This window comes from Monopterus albus, unplaced genomic scaffold (assembly GCF_001952655.1).
Source record: "Monopterus albus unplaced genomic scaffold, M_albus_1.0 scaffold9.1, whole genome shotgun sequence".
NCBI lineage: Eukaryota > Metazoa > Chordata > Actinopteri > Synbranchiformes > Synbranchidae > Monopterus > Monopterus albus.
The window spans coordinates 2,936,853-2,956,946 of NW_018127889.1; the positions used below are offsets into that span (position 1 = coordinate 2,936,853).

The window sequence follows — 20,094 nt, forward strand, 5'->3', positions numbered from 1 at the left end:
TGTCTACAGGTTTTCCTATATATTAGGGGTGTCAAACTCAATCACACAAGGGGCAGAAAATTAAACCACAGTCTAAGGTGCGGGCAGAATACGATCAACATTTATTGAAGTCTAAAACTGAAAATAGTTTAACCAGAAATATGTAATGTAATAAACTCCAAGTGCAATTCACTGACTTGTCTCCTGGCACATATTGCCAAAGATCTGTGCTTTTATGAAATTGGCTGAGTCCAGCAGAAGAATGGTTAGGAAGGCTCAATCTGTTGTGGGACTGGACCTGGACAGTTTGGAGGTAATGGCAGGATATATGATTGTGGATAGGATCAGGGATAGCCTCAGTAACCCCTCTCAGCCACTCTAACAGTGCTGAACTTGCCCTACCCTACTTTTTGTATAAACAGTTTTGTTATTAGTAATAATAATAATAATAATACCGACCACGGTACTACTGAATATTGAAGATGGACCATGAATTAAAATGTAATAGCATAATGAGTCCAGCAGAGGTCGACATAAGACAAGCGTAAATGAAGTCCAGGGTCACTCCCTATGGCCGTGCCAGCTGTGAACAGTCAATAACAGTCAGTAAACGCACCACAGTTGCTGCCTTGGCCATTAGAATAATACACCGGAAATTCATTGCTTAAACTCAAAATATAAAAACACTGATAAGCCTAGTATAGGCTAATCGAAACCTCTGAACGATGCAGTTTACAGTTTAGAAAATACCATAAAACGAAATAGACGACGAATTTTAAATATTTAATATATTTTTTCTTAAAAAAAAAAGGAAATGTTGACTGTTTCACAAGGCAAGTTTACAATGATGGTGTTATTAGGCTATAATCAGTAAAAAGGTAGGCCCTATTATTTACATTTTGTTATAATAATATAAATATTTGCCATTAGTAGCCTATTATTTTGTATGTAAGCTGTTAAATAGTTTACCTTTTCCCTTCTTATTCGTCTTTAGGTGCTCAGATTTCTAACTTCGTGTTTTGTTTTTTTGTTAGTTTGTTTTGTTTTTAAAAAAACATACTAGTCACGTCTTGGATAGCCATATCGGACCGAAACTACCTTTCCGGTTTCTCTCAGTGGTGCAGGTCACTCCCCCACTCCCTGCTGTCACAGCTCTCTACGCGTTTCAGACTATCAGTAGCACCTAAGTAGTCCTAATCTTACTGTCTTCTCTCAAGTTGTTGAGTTGATATAGTGACAACTGTTTTTAGTAATGCGTTGAAGTCGGTGGTGCGGCGGCTCTCCACAGGGAGGAATCACTCTTCTTCGCATTTGGTTGAAAAGCAGCGGGGGAAATGTCCAGCTGAGGACTAAAATCCTGACAACTGTTGGGCCCGTTTTTCTAATGATTGATCAGTGCTTCGATAATGGCGCAAAAGGTAGGTCTGACAACTTTTCTAGGCTGTTTTAACGTCAACCCGGGTGCACTGTCTCCTCCAGTTTGTCCTGATAGTTGTTTTTTGTACGGAAAATGCGAGCTACGGATCCGTAGGGGCACAGAGTTGCATTTTCGCGCATTAGTTTTACAGTAAACATTTCACTCGATAAGTGAAAAGTCAAAAACACTTCAATACTTCGGTTTAGAAGCGTGTACAACACGCCTATGTAGCGAATGTGAAACTGATGTTTTTGCTAGTCTACATGGAAAATATGTAATTAAGAAAGTGTCTTGTGACATTTTACTACCTTTCCAATACGGGTCATGTCTACGTCCATGGAATTCTGGGAAATGTAGTCTGATTCCAGAGTCCTGCAGTAAATCTTACTTTCATGGCGGTGATAATGTCCAGTTTTGATTGGAACAAAAAACAGATGTTGATTAAGATGTATGTTCCTTATGCACGTGTTTCTGTGTTGTTGTCCACCACACTTTCATCAAGGAGGACAGGCTAAATAACAGAAATACATGGTCTCTTCAAGGAAGCATAAGATGGGGTACAGGGATCACACCAATGTAGCTTTCATACAGTCTAAATTGTTAAAATTTTTCGATTTAGTGGGATATAAGACTGCTGTGTTTATGTATAAAGCCAGGAACAATTTATTACCTGGTGGAATTCAAAAGTTATTCAATGAAAGGGAAGGGGGATATAATTTAAGGGGTCAGTTAAACTTAAAAATTCATGCTATACGTACAACCAAAAAAATATTCTGTACATTTGGCAATAATTCTTTAGTATATTACTTGTGTGATGTAAGAATGTTAACACTGTTAAAATCTTTTTTTAGTATAATATGTGTGTAATATGTGTGTGGGTAGAAGTGAATCATTTACAGCTTGCAAACCAATGATGGTAAGATGATGTCATGGGAAGTCTGACTTCTTCCTACTCCATTCAAGCATGTACTAGGTATAAGCAAATTGATATTGGATTATGTGTAAAATTATGTGTGTGGTCATATCAACTGTTTTTACATGCTTGAAAGAATAAATCAAATCAAATCAAAGAGCAAATAGCCTTGCATTCTGTCTGACTGGTTAACAGACAGAATTTGATACTGTTTTGATAACGCAGCATGCTGGCATCTTAGTTTGGATGAGAAGTGGCAATCCAAGTAAATTTAGATAGTCAGACTTATGTAAATAAGTGAGGTTTAAAAATCAATCATGAAAGAAACAGTGAAAAGCAAAGACATATTTAGAATAGTTCTCACTCTCATCTCTCACGGTTGAGTGTGTGTCTCTCGGGCCCTGGGGGAAGGGAAGGCTAGCAGATGTGGGCCAATGTGAGAAGAACTGCAGACCCCTGTACTAAACTGAACCATGTAACATGATGGTTCAGGCCTTTTTTTGTTTGATACTGGTGCCAAAGTAAGAGTTAGCATTAACAATCCCAGAAGAGCTAGTTTGGACTGTTTAGCTGCAATCTCATTTCAATTCATGTGTACTGCACATTGTAGGGTATGTTGTATAGGTGTGTACATTCAAAAAGTGTCCATCCAACATGCAGTAAGCCTTGTATATGTGTTTTTGCTTCTTGACTTGTGCTCAGGCACAGGTTTTGTATGACTTCACCGCTGAGCCTGGAAACAACGAGTTAACAGTGAGAGAAGGCGAGACAATCACAATCACCAATCAGGTAAATACGTACAGGATTCTTTTACCTTCCCACTGTCGTCTTACAGTGGATGCTGGGTACAAGACCCTAGTAGCTACTGCTGCAATGCTTTTGTGTCAGTGTGAATTCTGCAGGCTCCAGGATGTTGTTTTTATTCTTGTTTGATTTTCATTTCAACTTGGTTTCTCATCACTTTAATTTGCATGTGATTGTGTTACTCATACCTGCTTTGTGCATATTGTGTACAATTTGGGTAACACTTTATTTTACAGGTCTGTAAATTTCAGTTTATTCTAAATAATTTCCTGGAAGGAACTATATATTTTGGTACTAATATAGGTAAAATTAGAAAGTGATAGCTTAGTATACTTCCAGTTATTTCTAAATACTTAGCATGAACTTTCAGCTTTTATTCAGAGGACCAAAGGTGAACTACACATGCAAAATGCTAAGTTTGTCTAAAAACCATCCAGTTCAGCACAAATGAAGCCATTTAATAATAAATATTAACTGGCATTTACATTGAGTGATTACTTTCATGGAAAGTCATTTGGAAGCCAGTAATAAACTCAACACAGCTTAGTGGCATAACTGATTTTTTTTCTTAGTATGAGAACTTTGTCCCTTATTTTTGTGTAATTAATACCAAAACCACATGTTACTTTCCAGGAAACGTTCCAGAAATTATTAGGAAATAGATCTATAAAATAAAATGTTGCCCAAATTTGTATTTGTATTGATGTACAGTAGGTAGCATGATCTGATTTTTAAGAATTATTCAGTGTTGGGGTCTCGGCACAATAACAATTATTACCTTAACAAAAATGTAAGAATTAAATGACCATAATGGATTTGTGTAATGCCCCTTATATAAGTTCTCTGGTGATTCTTTTTGTAGTTTGAATGAAAACCAGCAGGCCTATAAATGTCAAATTCACATGATCTCAGGCTCTATATAAACAATGAGTGTCACAAACTCACACAGGACTGGAGGGGAAAGTGAGAGAGAGTGAACATTATGTCATTACAGCTAGTTGTCAACAGTTCAAAGATCACACACTGTGGGCCAACCTACATAGTTTTCTAGTCAAACTCTATATTAAGCTAACCAGGATGTATTGTATCAGGAGGAATTTGTCCTGGGACTGTTTGTTGTGCTTACAGATACTTTGGTAAACTGGTTATCATCAGATCTCTTTCTTCAAACAACATGTAAATGGAAAGCTGGTTTTCTTAATTGTGATAATGAGCTCAGAGAAGCACAGAGACAGTAACAAAACTGTTTTTTTCTAGAGACACCTGATTTATTGAGGGTCTACACATGTGCTTGTTCATATCAAATACAACCCCAAATTGGGAAAAGTTGAAATCACCTGTTTCAAATAGAATCATCTTTTCTGGAATGTGTTGCAGGCATCAGAATTGGAGTGTTTATATTGAACAAAGAATAAAATTGATGATGCATCACACCAAATAATGTGCTGCTGCATTGTTTTCAATGTAATACAGGACACAGATGATTTATAAATCACTATTTTCAGTTTTAATTTAGATTTTACATACCATTCCAACTTTTTCTGATTTGGAGTTATGTTTCATACAGTATTGCTATAGTGAATCAAAGGGATCGGCATTACTCGCAGCAAAATGTCTCTAAATGGATAAATCTAAAGTAGGACTTGAACTGAAACTGTTTAGATTAGTTTCCACAGATGACTAATAGAATCATTAGTTTCCACAGATGACTAACAGAATCCTGAACTGCACCAAATTGGTGGTTGCTGTTTCATTACAGAGCCTGTGTCTTGCAGGAGTAATCAGATTCCTGATCACCTGAGTGGAAATGTGGGTTCTAGAGTGATCAGATTATGTCAAAACATTGTCAGATTATTTTTCAATTGGACTTGTCCCTGCATGCAATGCACACTGCTCTCTTCTGAGCCACTCTCTGTCATTCATGCTAATGTCCTATTGGCTCTTGCTGCTTTTCAGAGTATTGGCGGTGGCTGGATTGAAGCACAGAACTCCAGAGGGGAGGTTGGACTGGTGCCAGAAGACTACATTGAGGTAAGATAGACAGTCGTTTAGTGTGTGATGGTGATTTCACCACAGATGTCTCACATCCGACACAATATTTGAAGTACATTTACCTCCAGAAAATTAAGCAACAAAGCTACCTGCTATCATGTTTTGAGGTCAAGATGCACAATATGCAATAAACAAGTCAGAGCACAAACCAATATTTCAATCTCCCAGTATTCATAACAGTCAGGTAGGTCTAATTGTAAACAAGAATATGCATCTGCATTGGCTGCTATCTCTTGCCTGAAAGTAAAATCACAACAGGATGTGACTCCTTCAGGGTTTTGCTGTTTGTGTGTTTGATCCAGTAACTCAGACTTCACCACTGAGCCATGATTCATTCCAAAGACATTCACAAAGAGGCGGCGATTAAACATAAAGTCAGTGAAGTCTGTTGAACAAGTCAGCCTCACTCTAAACAACACTTATTATAGCAGCTAACCATTCTGTGTCTTTGTGTGTACGAGCAAGAGATTGATATTATCCATCTGCTTAAACCCACAAACACTCATGTGAATGTGTTTGTCTGACCTTAAGTTACCTCTCCAGCTGCCTCCACATAGTGTCTAAATTCATTTAAAAAACACTCAGTTGCACTTGTAACATATGTAATATTTTAATAAAAACAACTTGCTTTCTATTTCAGTGGCATTGGTAAAAAAATAAGGTCTGCAAAAACAAAAGGATCTTGAGCTACAAAAATAGAATTACATGCTGTTTTTTTATTTATATACAATAAAGCACATTTAAAGGTGTACATTTGTCTGCCAGTGCTATCATATTTTGGATAAACTGAGAAAAATTCAGTTTGCAGAGCCAGAGAATGTCAAGGAGGCACAATCACATTGCCACAGAAGAACATACCTTTAAAAGCCATCAGATCACACTGGAATATCTGGAATTGGTTTAAATGTCTTTCTCTGTTTTTTTTCTCTTTTATTCTCTCAACTGCAGGTCAGTAAGGCATTTCCATCGTTCCCAGGAACCACAGCACCTACTTCAGCAGTAGGAAATGTTGCATCTGCAGACCTGTCCTTCTTTGACGCTTACGCTCCCACATCAGCACCTGCACATAAACAGGTAATGCACCCACCTAATGAGGGTGTGTGTTTACTGGTACCATAACAGACAGCTGTTTTTCAGAGTATTAAATTAACATACATCCTTGACTTCTCTGAACACTCCAACTCAGACCAGTGCTGGGGAAGTAAACATGTAAAATAATGCCAGCCCTAGTACACCTGTCACGAGATGCCATGAGATTGTAGTTTACTTGGCCAGTTAATTTTTTTTAAGTCTGACCTGCTGATATTGACGAGCGCAAGTGTAGCTCGAGGTGCACACAAGATGTTACAAGCTGCACACACTATGCTTTTGGTCTGTGCCACTGCATGCATGACGTGAACTGTCGTGTCTCTAAATCTGACTGGCACAGAATCAGATATCTCAGGGTGATCAGCCGGTCACTGGTTAAGGGCGATTACGCTGAAAACCGGCTATTAATGATTTCTGCCAGTCGAGTGCGTCTCTACTGCCATTCTCTTTCTCAAAAGTATGTGTAATGGGGTGATGTTGAAGGAAAAGCCAAAAGCTAAGTAAGCGAGTTTCATGCTCATGCAGCTTGTGTCGACCTCAGAGATGCAGAAGTGAGAGTACCTGCTGTGAGAGATGATCACTGTAGTTGTGTCATTTGTAACCGATGCAGATTTTAAGTCGAGTAAAAAAAGAATGGAGAGGAAATAACTTTAGAGAAATCTCTTGACGTTAGCAAGCAGGAAGTTCCGCACAAATGAGCAAACAGCTGGATAAGTAGAAATATGGGAAGAGTAAGTGGTTGACTCAAGGCAGGAAATGCGTCAGCCACCATCCAACACTCTCACACATACACAAACACATCTAAAGTTAAGCATTTTAACCTATCTTGTAAATCTTCACTGCCAGTGCTTTGTGATGATGTCACCTTCTCTGCCTCTCAAGGTGGATGCTGGGGGCTTGAGTCCCCAGCCGGACACCCCCGACACCCCAGTTCCCCCGTACCTTTCGTCCCCCGATGAGGTAACCACCACATGGAGGTGGTGGGTGTGACTGGTGGCATGAACCCAAACCCCGATATTCATTTTCCACCCCAAGCATCCTCCTCTCTGATTGGTCCGCTTTGACAAATTCCCCCTCCCACTGCCTGCAGAAAGCATGACCTCATCTTCTCTGTTCACCTCGCACTATAGTACAGATACAGAGGCACTCCCACGTCTCCGCTCAGCTCCCACAACTTCAGCTAAATTGTATGAATCAGCACCACAGTGAAAACAAACATCATCCAATGATCATTATACCTCACATATAATTGACTAATCACACTGATGAATCATTAAACTGGAACACATTGCTCCAGATGATGTTTAGAATCGCATTGATAAAAATAAGCAGTTTTGTATATTCTGTAATTTGGTATTAACTGTTGTCTATGTATGTCCAGTAATGGTGTTGTTACACTTGGAAAATGCAGTTGGAGTCTTGTTCCTGCTGTAATGTGTTTATTTGTCAATGTCACTCAAACTATTGGTCTCTATTTTTCTATATGTGAATGTGTATTACATGGTGTATTTAATGACATTGCATTAGTTCTGTGTTCAGACGGCTCAGTGTTTGGTTAGCATTAAATTAAATGCAACCTACAAAAGGCACACACACACACACACTGTTGCATGGCAGTCTTGTAGGCATGACCCGTACAGTAGTTGCATTTTTGGCCTGAAAGTGCTATAAACGATGTGTATAGGCTTGAGAATGGTAGTGTTTGTGTGTGAGCATGCACACTCATCGTTCTAAGCATGTTTTTAATATTACCTTTTTTTCAAATATGCAGCATTTTGTATTACCTTTTGTATTTCATGTTGCTGCATGTGTTAAGAGGCATTTCTTTACCATACTGTCACCACCAAGCTGTTAGAATATCTTAAAAGTGTTCCCATTAGAGGCCAGCTCTGCATCATGTGTCTGGCAAAGCATGTTGGTTTTAGACTCCTGTCAGCTTCTTATTAAACAGACTCCAAGCTAGGCTGGATTCCACTGTGTCTTCTCTTTCTCCATTTCCTTCACTCACATTCTTTATCTGATGTTTCTCTGTTTCTTCCATCCCTCACATTTTCTCTCTCTGTCCCTTCTAGGCGAGTAATGGGAATGATCCCTGGTTGGCATGGAATGCGGATCCCTCAGGGGGCTCCAACAACAACTGGGCGTCCAATCCGGAGGGCACACAGACTGCGAAGAGTACTGCTGACCCCTGGGGCTCCACATCACACGGCCACCCCCAGGCTTACCAGGGCCCAGGTACGAACAGCTTTGCAGTTAGGTGATGTCACTGTCATTTAATAATTGTAAGTTAAATTTTTGTGGTTGTACTTAAACTACTCAGTATTGCTATTCAAATCAAATGATAATTAAAATTACGAAAAAGAGACTATTCTCCATATGCCAGTCTGAAGTGTTTCTGCTGCTGATTTGTTATATTTGTTGGTTGTGAAAATGTAGAGCTGGAAACAGATCATGGAGACGGTTTATCATGTTTTAATGTGGTTGCAGGCGTGGGCAGGTCGCACACTGTTTTTAGTTCTTGGAGTCATTATCTTGTTAAACAGTTAAGCTTACTGTTTGCATATAGTTTGCTTTTTAAAGTGAAATTGTGGGAACAGGGTAGCATATCAAACTGCACTGGATGCAGTTGGTCTGAAAAGCCAAGAATTACTGCTGAGCCCTCGGGGGGTGTGAGGAGGCTTTTTAGCACATAGTCAATTAAAGCAAGCTTGTGTAACACTACAGTGCAACACAGTTTGACTTTGTGCTTTGTGAATCATGTGCATTTATAACAGCCTAGTCTCATGTCAGAATCAGCTTTCTGTTGTGGTTCTTGTTTGTGAATATTGCGATAGAGCTTGCTGTCCTGGAAGTACTTTTCTAAAAAGTGTATTTTGTTAGTCGCCCATATGTAGGTCACGTCTTCCTCCTTCCTTGGCGTACCAGTTGGCATCTAACTCGAAGTGCAAAATAGCATATTTATAACTACAGTACGTGCAGTAGGAAGTATCTGTCTGTATGTATACTGTACATGTTTTTTGTAGCGGAAGTGTAACATATATGATATACTAGTAAACAATATGGAAATGGTAATTCTGTTCAGTCGTCCGTCTCTGGCCAGTCCAACCACAGAGATACTCCAGTATGTGAGCTGGACAATCATAATTCAGCTTTTTCCAGACTATGGAAAAGTTGACCTCACCCATGACTCAGAAGGACAAATTACTTAACCTGTTTTTTTGTTCAAAGAAAACGGAGGGATTAAATGTCAAGGAGAAAAATCAACAGACTTTTCCTTTCTTTCTCTCTTTCCCAAGACATCTACCCATACCCTTGCCTTATTGATTACACAGGTACACTGACTGGTGGAAGCCTTTTTCTAGTTTTTGTGTTTGGATTGCTAATAAGAACTCAAAGACTGGTTTTTCAGCAAATAGTTTAAGGAAATTATTTGCGTTTTTTTTAAAAAGCATGTGTATGAGGCAGTGAGTTTGTATTTTTGTAGGGCACATGAACTGTAACGCAGCAGTGGGCTTGTGGTTTACTAACTTGCCTGTTGTGTATGCATGGAGGGGTTTTCTCTGGCCTGATTCAGAGCTTACAGTCGGCCTAACACCACAGAGACTAATTTTGAATGAGGAGGAAAGTCTTGCTATACAAAGGTGTTGTTTTTTTTGTGGCATCTAGTAATAGAATTTTTTTAAATTAATTTATTTTGAAATCATTGGTTGCTGACTTCTCTTGGCTGTGCCTGCACTTTGCATACGTTGACTTAACACCAGAAAGCATGCTCCTCATTTTCATAAGAAACTTGAGCTATGGCAGAAAGAAAATGTTTGAAACCTTAAACAAATGTAACCATATGTAAAATATTACAGTATGTTGTGTAGTAGGCTACACACATTCAGTCAGTTACAGTACATGTTATATTCAGTAGGAATGGTGGCAGTTTGACACAAAATGCTTTAAGGTAATTTGCACAGCTCCCTGTTATATTTAATTACAATCAGAAAGCAAACCTCATGAAAATAAAAACCATCTCTAAAATTATTGCACTTTTATGTGTAATTGTAATTTTTATAGTTGAAACACTATTATTATTATTATTATTATTACAGCGGTACACAAATCTACAGTAAGTCCTCTTACTTGTACTTGGTCTGAAAAAGAGGTGGTATTGGTGTGTGTCCCTATTGAAAACTAACAACCTAATGCACATATATGACCTTAGGAGCAGAGGACGATGAGTGGGACGATGAGTGGGATGACATGAAGTCCACTGGAGGTTACGTCGAGTCCGAATCTGGCGACGGTGGAGCCATGCAGAGAGGAGGAGCTCACGCAACTTCAATGAAAATCTCCCTCAACAAGTAAGAGTTAATTAAAGACAATTGATTCACAAGGCTATGAATTCAAGTGTTATTAGAGAAGAAAGAAGCAGCAGAGCTGTGTTTGACAGCCACTGGGTATAGTAAAGCAAATCACAGAAAAAAATATTGATTTAAACTGTAATCATTAAACTACTGACGTGTGCTTAACCTTGAGAGTTATGTTTATTGCTTCCAGGAATGTCCTTGTATCTCACAGAATTTCTTGTACATTGCTTGAATCAGCATTAACATTTATTACCTGTTAAAAGCCACAAATACCACAAGGACCATTCGTAGAAATGTTTGTTTTTAATGGTGGCAGGTTTTGTGAAAGAGTGATCAAGAACATCACTTTTCAAACTTTGTCAATTCTTTTTGAGCAGATTCCCTGGGTTCTCCAAGTCTGGTCCAGAGCTCTACCTCCTATGCAAGCAGCTTGCTAAGAGCAAAGACAAGCTGCCAATCTATGTAGGTTATCTCACAATGTCCATGCAAATAGTGTACAGTATATTGCCAGTTGTCTTTATTTGTTATTAGTGGTAGTGGTGCAGTAATGACTGAACAAGAAAGAGTATACCAGAAGATATTATTAGAGCATGGTTTGACATAGTTTCCTCTTTTTTGGCAGCTTGAGCTTATGTCTGTGCCATAAAAGGGAGAGTAGCAGGTTTCTAAACTTTATGTGTCACACTCAGATGGGCGAGGTTGGCCCGGTTTGGTCCTATCCAGAGACTCAGCTAGACTGTGTGGTGGCTGACCCCAAGAAAGGTTCAAAGATGTATGGCCTCAAGAGCTACATCGAGTACCAGATCACAGCCAGTGTAAGTATCCGGTGGCACTTTCAAATTGTCATTGTTTAACTACAGGTAAATAAGAGTTTAGACACTGGCTATCTGAAAATGCACCGCTCAATTCTCTTCAAAGGAAAAGTTTGTTAAAGTAATAACCTTCCCATCTTACATGACTTATGGGGCCTATAACTCAGTTTTAATGGTTTGCAGACAACAAACCGACCAGTCAACCACAGATACAAGCATTTTGATTGGCTATACGAGAGGCTCCTGGACAAATTTGGGTCAGCCATCCCAATCCCCTCTCTACCAGACAAGCAGGTGACAGGTAAGCGCCCAACACTGTAAACAATAAATGGAAGACACTTTTTTTCCAGTAAGATAAACTATGTTACAGTTGACATTTAAATTAAATCATTTCTTTGTGTCCTCCCCTCTATTCCAGGGCGTTTTGAGGAGGAGTTTATTAAGATGCGTATGGAGCGGTTGCAGGGCTGGGTGACCAGGATGTGCAGGCACCCTGTCATTTCCAGCAGTGAAGTATTCCAACTTTTCCTCACCTACAAAGATGAGAAGGTATGTTGTGCCTCCTCCACTTTTTCACCATTAAAGTCATACATTCTGTGTGCTTTAAGGCTGTATTATTGAAGGATTCTATTACTGAAACCTACTATTTGATGAAGAATCTGAGTAAATATGATTTGACTTTAAACAGCTGCTTAAAACTTTGAACAGGATTATCTGTGATTACTAAAATATAGGTTTGGAGATTTTTTTGTGTGTTTAACTAAAGTAAATGATTAATTGGAGCAGGACTGGAAGATGGGGAAGAGAAAAGCAGAGAAGGATGAGACCGTAGGAGTTATGATCTTCTCCACAGTAGAGCCTGAAGCTCCAGACCTGGATCCTTCAGAAGTGTGAGTTTGAGAAAACTATGCTCCAAGGGCTGGCATCGTGTCCATTCCTGTATGTTCACCTGCTTTGGTTCACTGTATATACACAACTTGTTCCTCTTCATCCACAGGGAACAGAAATGTGAGCAGTTCAGCAGATTTACCAAAGCCATGGATGATGGCGTGAAGGAAATCCTCACAGTGGGAAACGAGCACTGGAAGAGATGTACAGGCCGTACGTGCAGTGCACACAGCGTTGAAGCTAAATACATGTTTTGCCTCACACATATCACAGCTTCACTTGGTGCTGTAATTACTGTTTATGTTAAAGATGCATTATGTGGAGTATTTTGTCAAACTTTAAGACCTTTATTCTCTTTGTGTATGTGTGCGTTCATGTTTCATTTCTTCCTCTCCACAGCTTTGCCTAAAGAGTACCAGAGAATCGGGAAAGCCGTCCAAAACCTCTCCTCTGTCTTCAGCAGCAGCGGATACCAGGGTACTGAACACAAATTCCTTGTGCATTTTCCCAGGTGCAGGCATTTGCTAGTGGTCTTTCTGTTCAGAAGATTGCTGTAATGAACACATGCAATAATCATAATGGTAATAGAAGTAGTAAATGCACTTTACTGTGCAGTCATTCATGTAGAAATCTGTTTTGAATCAACCTGACAAGCACGTTTTCTGCCGTAGGCGAGTCGACCCTGACTGATGCTATGACAGCTACAGGAAAGACATATGAGGAGATAGCTCAGATGTTTGCAGAGCAGGTAGGTTTTGACTGTGTGCTGTGTTCTTATCACCCAACACATCTGTTATTACTGTACTTTTTTTTTTTCATGTCTCAACGGTCTACACACATCCTGTCAGGGGTGTTGGATATACAATGCTCATTTCCCTTCAGTAACAAGGGAGTGTAGACTTTCAAAGGTCTTAAAGATTATTTTAGTGCCTTTTTTTACAAACCACATAGTTGCATTTTCACATCATCTCACAGTGTCTGTGAACATTTCCTGTTTGTAGTCGGTGTTCACAGCCTAGTTGCAGCTTTTTAATGACCCGTTTAACCCAGTGTCCTGCTTGTGAAGTCTGCATGTGTAACAGAAGAAGCCATGGGAACACTTATTTTTACTATTTCCTAGATCTTTTTTTGACCTACTGTGTGAATGTGGCTTGGCTGAACAGTCTGTCTTACCTAATTGGTGTGGTGTAAAAGTCAAACCTAGGCTTCTTTTTTGATACTGCAGCAGCTTCTACAGGGAGGATTCATCTGGTAAGTGTGTCCTGCTCCAGGCACATTGTTAGTGATGCCTGTAATACGGTTCAGTGGAGAAGGCCATTTTCTAGACATGGATTCAACTCTGGAGCCAAAAGGCTAAAACAAGACAGTTTATCTGTTACATTATCCACAAAGGGCGGCACATAGCATTCCCTTGTATATTCAAGGATCTGGGGGGAATGTAGTGTGAGATAGTTTATACAAATAGCAAACATACACTGCAGGATAAATGCAAAAATGTTTGCTCCGTTCTTCTATTGGTGTTTTTTCCTTTATCAACTCACTGTTCATTGTCTTTATCTAGCTATCTTCAGGCTGTTGTTAAAATTTAAATCCAATGACATGTTCTCTTATCAGTTTCAGATGCATTTGTTTTTTCCTCTTCTGACTTTAATAATATTTTGTCCCAAATTTAGATACCTGAGTCTTGCTGTTTCCCTTATACATTTATCATTCTTATTTATGTCTGTGTTTGTTCCTTTTCTAGCCCAAGAAAGATCTCCACTTCCTCATGGAGACCAACAATGAATATAAAGGTCTTCTTGGATGCTTCCCAGACACCATCGGAGTCCATAAGGTACTTCAGGATTTATTGTTATTTAAGGCTTATGCAAAAGCTAATTTAATGGAATATACCCTAAATTAAAGTTTAAAAGACTGTTTTAATATAAATAACCTTTTACCTACATTTACAGAACAACAGTTTAATATATTGTTTGACCTGATGCATTCCTTTTAATTTATTGAATGCCTGTCATCTGTGTGTGTGTGTGTGTGTGTGTGTGTGTGTTCTTTGGCTGTTTTATTTTTTGCACTGATCTTATTTATTCTGTTTTAGTTATTTATTGTGATTTTATTCTGTCTATGTAAAGTACTTTGGCCAACTGGATGTTTTTAAAGTGCTATACAAATAAATTTGATTTGACTCCTAAAATTGTTTAATTTGTAAATTGTGGCATCTCAAAATGCTCTCATGAATTTCTTTCCTATCTTTGTAATGAATTTACAAACAGCTAGTGCATCCTAGTCCAAAACGGACAAAAGGAACATGAAGAGTGTTAAGATATCAGACTGACATTTTCTCTCATTTTTGAAATTTCACCTTATCAGGTAGAGGAGTTTACTGATTTTCCTCTCCTGTAATGTAACTGAAGACTCCTGTGTTATTTGCTCATTTTTAATTCTCGCAGGCCGCCATAGACAAGGTGAAGGAGGCCGACAAGCTGGTGGCCACCAGTAAAATTACCCCCCAGGACAAACTCACCATGGCTAAACGAGTCAGCACCATGTCTTACGCATTACAAGGTATCCCACACTCTCAGCCAGAGACACTGAAGTTTTGTACTTCATTGAGACGTGTTGTCTGATCTCTGGTTTTCCACTCTTATCGACCTCAGCTGAGATGAACCACTTCCATAGCAACCGTATCTATGACTACAACAGGGTCATGCAGTTGTATCTGGAGGAACAAGTCAAGTTTTACGAAACGGTAAACGCATGTTTATCGACCATCTGCCACAGTAAATTGCAGTCTGTAACCATCCTGACCACGCTCTGTTTCTGTATTCATGCTTCTTCCTTCTTCTGAATCCCTAGATTGCTGCAAAGCTCAGGCAAGCCCACAGTCAGTTCACAACAATGTGAAAGCCTTCAGTCTCGCACTACAAGACAAGAAGAAGTAAACAACTCGTCATTCTAAATATTCTTGGTCATACTGTCTTCTTTTCCCTCCCTTTAAATTTCACTTTTCTCTTTCTTTCACTCTTACCTCATCTCGTCCTTTACCGCTCATGCCACCAGCCCCAGCTCATGGTATTACTTTGTCCACTGCTCTCAGAAGTTTATGAACAGTCGATGAGCAAGTGCAGCAGCTGAAAAGGCTTTGACATTTGTAGGTGTTAGGGTCAGAGATGATAGATATTTATGTACACCCTTGCCTCTGTCCAAGATGTGGGTATGAATTGCTTCATTTAATTCCAGTACAGCTATGGGTGCAAACATGCCTGTGCTTACATTATTTCAAAATAATACTCTGCAGTTTTGCAAACTGTTCCGTGTTAAAAGTGATAAAGGAAAAGATCTACACGTGTTGCAAAACTGCTATCTGCACAGTGAATCAAAACCAAAGCCATTTTTCTTTCTATCAATAGGGGCAGTCAGGGAGCTAATTTCTAAATATAGAATATACAGAACCAGTGGAGCGTTCCTTTATAAAGCTAACGAATTTGGAAGAGTTGCAAAAGCAGAGTGTGTGTCCTCTGTATATCCACTGCTGGCAGTGCCTAGCCCCTTCCATCCTGCACTAACAGGAAGCTCCACCTCTTCCCTGTCTTGCTCACGTGCCTTGCCCCTTTGAGGAAAAGAGAAGAAGCTTCAGTTAGTTGCCCCCCCCTTTATCTACTATGACACTGCAGTTTACATTTCAGGATAGAAGACAAAATGTGGGATAAATCATAGTAAAGTTCATTGTTTTAAGCTGTAGATTTAAACCTAAAGTCAGCACATCAGAAATTGCCAAACATTGCCTTTTTTGACCAGCTTAAGGTGTTTTATATGAAAGTCTAGCAGCAATGGTACTGTAAGAATCTGTAGTATAAGAAGGGTTTGGGACAGAGCCATGGATTGTCACGTATACAGTTTGTTTTTGCATTTCACCACCTGGTTTTCAATCCATCAGTCTCTAATCCTGTTCACTCTGTTTTCTTATCACTTACATATAAATATATATTATATTGGACATATCAGGTGCTTGACATTGATACTATTTTATGTATAGAAATATTTGCAATACAGTGTAACTACAGAGAGAAAAACTGCTCAGGCTATTAGACACTGATGTTGTTCAGCGCAAAAGAAATCCATCTTGTGAATTTTTTTTTTTTTTTTTTTTGCTTTTTTATGTGTTTGAAAAAGCCCTTATCTACATACTACAGCCCTCTGTATGTGGTTCAGAGTGTAAAATACACTATGTACTCCGATTTCCTCACAGTAAAGCCCTTATTCTCGCTGCAGATTCTTGCTTAGCCATGGATAGGAATGAGAATGAGTAGTTAGCCTGCGCAAAGGGTCAAAGAGTGTGTTTGTGCAGGCTCAGAGGAAGTGAAAGAGCCCTTTTACTCCACATTTAACTCTTGCTGCCATCAGGTGCAGCTGGATGTAAAGGCCACATGTAGCCAGGCGAGGAGATCTTGTACACCCACTCTTATGTTGTCTGTTATTTCCAGTATTTGTGCTCTAGTGTTTGGAGCTTCATGGGTGCACCTTTTTAATAGTTTGAAAAATATTTTGCAATAAAAATACTTCCATACTCGGTCAATAAAATTTTGCAAAACTTCATTTTTTTTCAGGCTGTACAAGAGTTTTAAGTGAACGGATTAAAACTTGCAGCCTGTTATTTGTTGGCCTGACTATACATGTGCCTAGCACAGGCCTGCTGTATTGACAAACTTACCAGTGTGCTAAAGATCTGCGGAAACCCCTGCGTGAAGTAATTTGAATGAAAGTAACTCGCACTTACTGGATGCCTCAGATAAACCGCAGTGTGAACACTGATAAGAGTTATCTATGATTTCCAGCCACCGGTCAGAGAACTTTTTATACTGTGGGATAGTGTCCTCTGCAACACATGGCCTGTGTAGTGTTTATTGTTCAGATAGGCCTCTGCTGGCACATCTCTGCCTGAGTCTATATAGTGAAACTATAGCACTTGCCAAATCAAAAGGGTTGAGGTCTGGTTTTTTTGTTGTTGTTGTTTTAAATCCAATACAACAGACTGTTCTTAGGTCATTAGTGATTAATAGCAGTAATACACTTAATATTTGAATAAAAAGTTACACAATTAAAATCAGAATTAATGGAAACTAGCATAATGGAGCTATTATAAATAGGGCATGTACACAGTTTGCAGAGCCTTCAACAAACATGCCACCTGCAGACAGTGCAAGCCTTGAGTCTATCAGCAAATCATATATGATCTGCCTTTTTATTTTGGCTGAGATACTAATAGTGTTTAAAGTGCTAACTTTTCAAACTAAATGTACAAAATAGAAGTAGAAAAATCAGGAAGCACCAACTTCCCATTACTGCATGACAAATGTCCATATCCCAAAAAGACTCAATTTGAACAATTTATTTTTGGAAACAAACTTAAGTCCATATTTTTGAGATGCCATTTCCACTATCTGTAGACTTACTCTTTAAAAAAAAAAAAACATTTGACATTCACTTCTTTATAGGTGGGCTCCGTCATCATAACTATGGTGTCCAAGTGAAAAGTAATCCCTATTGTCACAGTCTCTGCATCCTACCCGTTGTCATGGTGACAGTGGTTCAGGGCGAAAAACGAGCTCGGAAGTTGCGTGGACGGATCATCATGCTGACTTTGCGTAGGGAGTAGTAATCAGAGTCTCTCCAGGAGTACCAGACAATCCCATCAGGACCCAGGGGTCCCTGGCCTTTGGGAGTGTATTGGCCTCCCTGCAGGATAAACATGTAGTCAACACATGACTTTAAAAATATAAAGTGATCAGTCTGTGTACACTTACCCTGTAGTAAATGCCATTAAGGTTGGCATAGAAGCACTGGTTGTACCACCAACCACCGTGGGAGATCTCAGCACAGATGTTGCCACTGTCTGGTGTGCTGAAGCCCTGCTTGTCATGGTACCAGCTGAAAGAGTCCTGCACCGTGCCACTGAAGCCTGACACATGAAGACGATACTGATGCGCCTCATTTTCCACACTGTAAACACAAATAGAAGAACCAAAGCTAGAGGTACCACATCACAGCTGTATGCCTCTGCCAACCAGTTGTGAGGACACAGTGACCTTGACCTTTGACTACCAAAATGTAATCAGTTCATCCTTGAGTCCAAGTTCACACTTGTGCCAAATTGGCAGAAAGTTCTTCAAGGTGTTCCTGAGGTATCACGTACATATGAATGGAGCAGACGCATGGACAACCTGAAGACATAATGCCTTCAGCCACAGCTATCACCAGCTTTGAGGCATAAACATTTTGCAAAAGATACATGTGGTTGTACATGTGTTTGTCAACTGGTTGTGCACTTGTTCAGGACTCACCTGAAGCTTTGATAGAGAGCATGCCTGTGCTTGTGGCTCCAGTCCTCCAGGTCTATGCGAAGGCTATAGTCTCCCTGGGTGCTCAGGTCATGTATGTGGTCGTTGCCCAGCCAGAACTCTGAGTGCAGGTCACCAAAACCGTCCCTGTAATCCCTCCAGGTGCGGTCAAAGCTCACTGAGCCATCGACTCGCCGCTGAATCATAGTCCAGCCACCGCCTGAGGCAAAAAAAAAGAAAAGTAGTGAGGAAATCATATGCCATGCCTAATGTTTCCCTCTGCCCAGCTGAGAACTACAAAGCAAATACTTTACTATTACTCACTGTCTTGCTCAAAACACAACATGCACTTGCCAACACAGATATTAAAACTTTGCCCACTTGGTTGAAATAGTTGCAGCTAAGCTAACCTTTACAGTATGTTCGTGTCCTTGAATGTAACTCACCATCTGTGTCCATATCACAGTAGACCTCCACAGGTGCACCTACCAATGACGGCACTACAGTGTATAGACCTGATCTCCTCACTCCATTGTAGTAGATGGAAGCACAGTCTAGGGGACAGGTCCTCACATGCTGCATCTCTGAAGAAAGAAAATGTGAGACAGGATTTTATGAGTTAAATAACGATGGGTGTTTGGTACCCTCTGTTGGGAGATCATACCATGTGTATATGTTTCTACCAGTGTATACCTATACCTGGGTGTGGGGCTTCTTGAGCACTCATGAGTGGGTTGGGATGGGCGTTGTTGAACAAATAACCAGGGCTTCTTTTTATTTTATTCAACATAAGTGTCAGATTGTGAAGTTGGTTCTAAACACAAAGACAAACAAATCGCAGTGTACATGTTCTCAACGTCTTTGCTTCCCTTAAAGCACTGAAAATGAAATGGTACTAGTCAGAATAAAGAGACGTGGCGTACCTGGAGGTCAAGGATCAGGGTGCCTTGTAGGCGCAGCAGGGTGGTGGCTTCAGCATAGTGCACCTCCAGCTCATGAAAACGCTGTTCCAAGGAAATATTCATATAGTTTCTCTCTTCACTCTGATACCATCCACAGAAATACACAAGCATTCAAAAATAGATGGCAACTAAAAAGAATAAAATGCACAAAGGTGACAGTTGTTATAAGAACTGATTTTAAAAATCAAAACATATAAAGCTGATGTAAAATATGTGACAATATATGAACTATCATCAATCTGAGTGAAATAATATAATCAAATTCAATCTTAACAAAAATGGTTGTCAGTGTTGCTGTGCAGATAACACTGACTAACTAATGAATAAACATTCAGTATACTACATGGTTGAATAGGGTTTAGCTTGGTTTAAAAAAATAATTGCTTACATTTTAATTTTTCAGTGACAAAAATAACTCAAGGTAACTCAGACATGTTATCATGCACTTACTGTTTTTCATTAGCTCTCTTTTGCCTGTTCTAAGTATT

General features: G+C 39.5%; 2 protein-coding genes across 3 annotated transcripts; one reads left to right on the forward strand and one right to left on the reverse strand.

The window, feature by feature from the left end:
• Positions 1 to 1,029: 1,029 nt before the first annotated feature.
• Positions 1,030 to 15,238, forward strand: snx9b (sorting nexin 9b). 2 transcript variants are annotated; one of them, XM_020589652.1, is made up of 19 exons: positions 1,030 to 1,397; positions 3,012 to 3,098; positions 5,070 to 5,144; positions 6,114 to 6,239; positions 7,137 to 7,214; positions 8,327 to 8,489; positions 10,465 to 10,603; positions 10,987 to 11,071; positions 11,299 to 11,424; positions 11,605 to 11,722; positions 11,840 to 11,970; positions 12,208 to 12,311; positions 12,419 to 12,522; positions 12,709 to 12,786; positions 12,981 to 13,057; positions 14,054 to 14,143; positions 14,757 to 14,871; positions 14,964 to 15,055; positions 15,163 to 15,238. In XM_020589652.1, the coding sequence occupies exons 1-19, from the start codon at positions 1,386 to 1,388 to the stop codon at positions 15,208 to 15,210; spliced, it is 1,848 nt and encodes a 615-aa protein (XP_020445308.1). In that variant the 5' UTR covers positions 1,030 to 1,385; the 3' UTR covers positions 15,211 to 15,238. The 2 variants fall into 2 exon arrangements, with proteins under 2 accessions (XP_020445308.1, XP_020445313.1); XM_020589657.1 differs by lacking the exon at positions 7,137 to 7,214 and having other exon boundaries at positions 1,031 to 1,397.
• Positions 15,239 to 17,356: 2,118 nt separating this feature from the next.
• On the reverse strand, positions 17,357 to 19,356 carry LOC109953902 (angiopoietin-related protein 1-like). Its single transcript, XM_020589344.1, has 3 exons — positions 18,648 to 19,356; positions 18,111 to 18,306; positions 17,357 to 18,042 (listed from the first exon to the last, which is right to left on the reverse strand). The coding sequence occupies exons 1-3, from the start codon at positions 18,899 to 18,901 to the stop codon at positions 17,896 to 17,898; spliced, it is 597 nt and encodes a 198-aa protein (XP_020445000.1). The 5' UTR covers positions 18,902 to 19,356; the 3' UTR covers positions 17,357 to 17,895.
• Between the last annotated feature and the right edge of the window lie 738 nt (positions 19,357 to 20,094).